Below are 6,353 nucleotides of genomic sequence, written 5' to 3' on the forward strand. Positions count from 1 at the left end.
ACACGGTTAAGTGACTCGCCCAGGGTCATATAGCTAGCAAGTGCTGAGGCCAGTTTTAAATTCGTGAAGATGAGTCTTCCTGAGTCTAATCCACTGCTCTATCCACTGTACTACCTAGCTTCCCTGATTTTATAGAAGACATGAAATGGCAAAAGAAAGGAATCAAAGGCAGCCAGCGATTCCAAAGAAGGAGAATTATATTGAACACTTGGTATCTTAAAAAGTGGTGGAAATTAGTAAAAATTCTGGTAATTACCCTAATTAATATTACTATTATAAGATTATGAGTTTCAAGTGAAACATTACAATATGATGAATGATGATGACATTAGTTAATATTATTTTAACAATAAGTTAATATTATTTTAAGATTGGCAAAAAAACACATTACATATAATGATTCTTTTAATCCTGATGACAACCCTTCAAGACAATGGTCTTTAACGTCCCAATCTTAAAGATAAGGAAATTGAGGATGAGAAAAGATAAATAATATGGTCAGAGTCCCATTGTTAGTAAAGGTGTAAGATAGTAAATAAAACCTATCCATTGTGTTGTCTACCTGAATGGTTACTTTTTGTTTAGATTTTATACAATCATGCCTCCTATAAAATCACATTCTTTTACTTCCATATAGACTTAAAAACTAATTTACTATAACGAAATTCCGATTACACACATATGTATATTGCCTTCTACGTGGCAAGTCATGTGTGTCAGCGACAGAGACAGACAGAGACAGACACACAGAGAGAGAGAGAGAGAGAGAGAGAGAGAGAGAGAGACAGAGACAGAGACAGAGACAGAGTCAGAGAGGAAAAAGGAGAGAGAAATAAAGTAGGAAGCTAACAAAATATATGTGAATATTGATGATTGGGAGACCATTATATAACCATTAGGTTTCATATTAATTAAATGCCTTCTCACATGCCTGCTAATGGTAAACCTCTCAACTGACAGGACATGAAAAAATGCCTCCTAAAAACCTCACTGAGGTAACTGAATTCATCCTCCTGGGACTAACTGACGATCCAGAACTGCAGAAGATCCTTTTCATGGTCTTCCTAGTGATCTACATCATCACCCTGGTGGGCAATCTGGGCATGATAGTGCTGATCCGCAACAGTCCACGACTCCACACTCCCATGTACTTTTTCCTCAGTCATCTCTCCTTTGTTGATTTCTGTTACTCCACTAACATCACCCCTCAGATGCTAGTCCATTTCCTCTCAGAGAGAAATGTCATCTCTTATGCAGGATGCTTCACCCAGTGTCTTTCCTTCATTGCCCTGGTGATTACCGAGTTTTATATCCTCGCTTCAATGGCCATTGATCGCTATGTGGCCATCAGCAGCCCTCTGCATTACAGCACCAAAATGAACCACAATGTCTGCCTCTGCCTCGTCATTGTTCCCTATGTCTATGGCTTCCTGAATGGCCTTTCCCAGTCCCTGCTGACTTTCCACTTATCCTTCTGTGGACCCAATGAAATTAACCACTTCTACTGTGCTGACCCTCCTCTCCTCTTACTGGCCTGCTCTGATGTCTATGTCAAAAAAATGGCCATGTTCATAGTGGCTGGCTTTACTCTCTCGAGCTCTCTCTTTACAATTCTCTGTTCTTATGTTTTCATTTTTGCTGCCATTTTGAGAATTCGATCTGCTGAAGGCAGACGGAAGGCCTTCTCCACTTGTGCATCTCATCTAATTGCAGTCACTCTGTTTTATGGGACCCTCTTCTGCATGTACTTAAGAACCCCTTCTGAGCAGTCTGTGGAGGAATCCAAAACAGTTGCTATCATTTATACGTTTGTGAGTCCCATGCTAAATCCCTTGATCTACAGCCTCAGAAACAAGGATGTCATTGGGTCTATCAATAAAATGTTCCAGAGAAAACACTCCATGAAAATGACAGGATGTGTTACATAGACACATTGGGTCATAGAATCATGGATTGTAAGGGAATTTAAATAAGCAAACACTTGCGTCTTTCCTTTCCATTTAATAAATAAGGAAACTATGGTTAAAATTCTGAAAGTCTCTTCCCTATGACTACAAAATAAGTAGCAATAGTCAGTACCCCAGCCGACTTTCCTATCCAATTCTCCTGAATTCATAGTAAGTCTTCGTTCTATTGCACTGTTTTTCCATCTTGTCCTTACAATCCAGAAAAAAGTAACAATGAGAAGCCTGCTGTAGTCCCTGGCACATAACACAATACAAAGTCACATAATATATGCTCAGCAAAGTTTATTGCTGGTGGTGTTCACGATTATGACAGTTACGACGATAACGTGATAATGCTGACAATGCTAATGCTGCTGCTTCTGATTTTTTTTTGGTAATTTTCTTCAAACGTAGCTCTACGACACAGTGGACAGAGTGCTGTCTTGGTCACGTGGAGGGTTGAGTTCAAGCTGTGGCTCTGAAATATACAGGCTGCGTCATCTTAGGTGAATAATTTAACATGTTAGTGATCTATGAAGCTCTCTAGTCTTCTAATTGGCAGAACATGTTCTGATAGAAGTATAATAATGACATCACACGTTTAATCCCTGTTGCTGTCCCTTAGATATATTTATACATTCCATTAAAAATTCCTTATTATTCATAATTTAGGGAGAGGGTTTCAAAGCAATAAAAAATCATATTCATACATTCATTTTTTACAACAAACCTGTGATGTAGGTATACTATTGTTTCAAATTCACAGATTGGAAACCTGAGGCAGGCAGAGATTAAGTAACTTGTCCAGGGTCACATAGGTGGTAAGTGTCTGTAATGGGATTTGAACTTTTATAAGTATTCCTGAAAGAAGATCTATCATTCTAGGCACTATGCCACCTACTTGCTTTTTTGTGTAGAGGGCTAACCACATTAGAACTCATTGTCTTTGACATTTGAAAATGTCCTAGTTTTTCACTTCCCTCATCTGTAAAATGGGGATACTAATGGAAAATATGCTATTAAATAGTTAACAACCAGCTCTTCAGAAACAAAAGCATACACAAAAAGCTTTTAAATTTAATCTGCCTTACGAACATTTTCTCCATCACTTTCTTAAGTCCAGATAATCACAAATTACAACATATAAAAACCTTATTCATAGCATTTTATGATTTCTAAGAGATAGATTCCCACATTGAAAAAGTTACAATCAGCTCTTACAAGCACTGCATTATACCTCGCTCTAGCACACAACTGCATATCTCCCACCTCAAAGGACTAGGGTGAGAATCAAATGAGATAACACATGGCAAACGCTTTGCACTTACACCAAAATCACTACATGCATGCAGCTCAGGATTCCAAATCTCGTGGTACATATATGGATCTCATGGTACGTACATGGGAGAGGGAGAGTAGTATTTTCATTTTCTGTGGGCAGAGGGTGGCCCATATTGGAATAGCATAAATGCTACCTCTTATTTCCATTTATTATTTCACCAAGGGATTCCTATCCTGGGAAGAAGTTATTCAAATGTACTTGACTCACCATTGCTTTATGCTTGCTGTGAGACAGGAGGGCTAGGAAGTCACATGGTTGCATGACTGAGTAATAAACTGAATTGTAAAGCATTAAATGGTTCTGTCCTTCTTGGTATTGTACTCCTGATCTTCTCACCAAAAAGGAAGAAAATAGATAAAGTAGCTTACCACAGGCAATACAAGTAGTGGGTGTCATAGCAAGATTTAAAACCATGTCAGTTGATTCCAAATACCCCTGAACTATCTGTTTATTCTGTTATTCTCATCGCCTAGATTACTAAGTCCATCACCACCCCTGATTCCACCTCTTTTTTCACCCTTTTTGTCTTGATTCAGTTTAAGTTTACAGTGGCCTCTTTAAATCCTTTGCTCTCTTGTCCTTTACCTACTCATATCCAGCCCAATGTCAACCTGGGTTCCATCTGTCCCATCTACCTTTTCTGCTATAGCTCCCATGCTTCCGAATGCCCCAGGAGGAAGCCATGCAATCATACAGATTAGATTCCCTACTGAGTTAGGTTATCTATTTTCAATAAGTCCAAGCCAAGTCAAGTCAAGTCAAGCTTCTGCTTGAAGACTTCCAAGGAGGGGGAACCCAACACCCCTCATGGTTGTCCATTGCACTTTTGTTCAACTACAATTTAAAGAACAAATAACTTTCCCTCCTCTCCCCCCATCTCAAACTCAAATTATTTTCTCTGCAGCTTTTACTATTTCTCCAGTTTTTGTCCTTATAGATCAAATAGAACCCATCTGAACTTTCTTCTTCAGGATAGCCCTTCAAATAATTGAAGAGACTTTGCATGCCCACTATCTGCACTTCTGCTCTTCCCTTCTCCAAGCTGAACAACTCAAGCTCCTTTACCTGACCATCAAAAGATACAGAATCGAGGCCCATCATGATCCAAATTGTCCTCCTTTAGATATCCTCCCCAGTTTCTCAATATCCTTAAACTGTGGTATCCCAAAGGGAACACAATACTGCCAAACTCAGAGTATACTGAAACTATCTCCTCTTTATTCCTGGGGGTTCTCCCTCTCTTAATGTAGCCCAAAATAGATTTTTATCTGTTTTTAACCAACAAATCTTACTGCTGCCCCCTCAAAAACTTACAGGCCATGAAAACCACTAGGTCTTTTTTTTATAATAACTGTTACCTGATTTCCCTTCCCCCTCTATTGCATCTATGATGTGCAAGACTTTAAGCATTTATCCTTACTGAATTTCTTCTCATGAGGTTTAGTTCAATAGTCTATGAAGATCCTTTTCTATCCTTTCTTTGTGCTTGTCTTTTCGTCGTGTGTTGGTTATCCCTCCCTATTCATCTTTGAGTCATCTGCAATTTTGATGAGCTAACATCTATATAACACCTATTCAAGTCATTGATAAGAATGTCAGGCAATATGGGAACAAGCCTTGATCCCTGGAGTGCTCCACTGGAGACCACCTCTAACGGTGATATTTAACTATTAGCTGCATTTTGAATCCATAAAATTGTATTATCATCTTGACCACACTTATCTGTACACTCCACAAGAAGGGTAGGGAATATTTTTAAAGAACTTGCCCAAATTCTATGCAAACTAAAGCCTCATCATTCTATTTATCTAAAAAATAAGTAATCTTGTAAAAAATGAAAATTAAGGTGAGTCTGGTGTGACCTGTTATATTTCCAAGTAGAATGTAAACTCCTTCATCAGAGAGACTGCTTTATCTGCTTTAGGTCTTTGAATACCCGGCTTAGCCAAGTAACTTGACTGTAATCATTACCATCTGACTTTTTAAAAGTTAATGGATAGGACAACTGTTTTCCAGTATTTGAAAAGGACTGGTGGGGTGCCATCAGCAGATCAAACATTCTACTTAACCTCAGAAGGCAGAAATAGGGGCGATGGGTTGTTGTAGCAAAGAAGCTAATTTAGGGTTAGGTGAAAAAAGTTTCCTCATAACTATAGCATCTTAAAATTCACATAGAAAACCTGAATGGCATAGTGGGTAAAGAGGTAGATCTAGATTTAGGATGATTTTATTTATTCACTTGTTTCAGTCATGTCCCACTCTTCATGACACCATTTGGGTTTTCTTAGTGGAGATAATGGACTAGTTTGTCACCTCAATTCAGAGATGGGAAAACTGAGGCCAACAGAGTTCAGTGACTTGCCCGGGGTCACAGAACTAGTGTCTGAAGCCATATTTGAAGTCAGGATTCAGGTCTTCCGGACTCCAGGCCTGGTGTTCTATCCCCTATTCCACCTTAGTAAACTTTGAAGTGCTATGTAAATGCTAGTTCTTACATTATCGTTATTATTATTAATATAAGTAGTAGTATATTACTATAACTAGTGGTGGTGGTAGGTAGATAGGTAGCAGGAGGAGAAAGAGAGGGAGGAGGAGGTAGAAGAATGAATGGGTTCTCTTTCACTGGAGGTGTTCCCAGAAACTTTGGGTGAGCACTTGGCAGACTCTAAGATCCTAGAAGACTGGGATCATTTTCATTTTATCTTTCTTTTCCCAACACCGCATATCACACCACAATATCTTTCTTAGAGCAGGCATTGCACATATGTTTTTGGATTAGATTAGAACATTTCATTAAGGGGATTATTTTTCAGGTATTCAATGGACTAGAAAGATTCAGGCATCACCTTCTAATTCAAACATTCTTTGTTCTGTGATTCTCTGTCATTGTAAGAGAGGCACTGGGCCTTTGAACTGAAGGAACCTGTTTGTCAAACCTCCTGTTTGACAAGACGGGTGCCGTGTTACACTAATTTCACAGATGTGGAGGAAGAGGAAGTCATGGAGACACTGAAGAGTCTAGTGTCTTGATTTTCACATAAACATTGTTTCCCATGTAATTTTCA

The 6,353-nt window shown here is 38.8% G+C and overlaps 1 protein-coding gene across 1 annotated transcript; it reads left to right on the forward strand.

Annotated features, from left to right (window-relative positions):
- The first annotated feature begins 959 nt into the window (after positions 1-959).
- Positions 960-1,928, forward strand: LOC118855190 (olfactory receptor 5M10-like). The gene has a single exon (XM_036765281.1). The coding sequence runs from the start codon at positions 972-974 to the stop codon at positions 1,926-1,928; it is 957 nt and encodes a 318-aa protein (XP_036621176.1). The 5' UTR covers positions 960-971.
- The last annotated feature ends 4,425 nt before the right edge of the window (positions 1,929-6,353 follow it).

Source organism: Trichosurus vulpecula, chromosome 6 (genome assembly GCF_011100635.1).
Source record: "Trichosurus vulpecula isolate mTriVul1 chromosome 6, mTriVul1.pri, whole genome shotgun sequence".
NCBI classification, from domain to species: Eukaryota; Metazoa; Chordata; class Mammalia; order Diprotodontia; family Phalangeridae; genus Trichosurus; species Trichosurus vulpecula.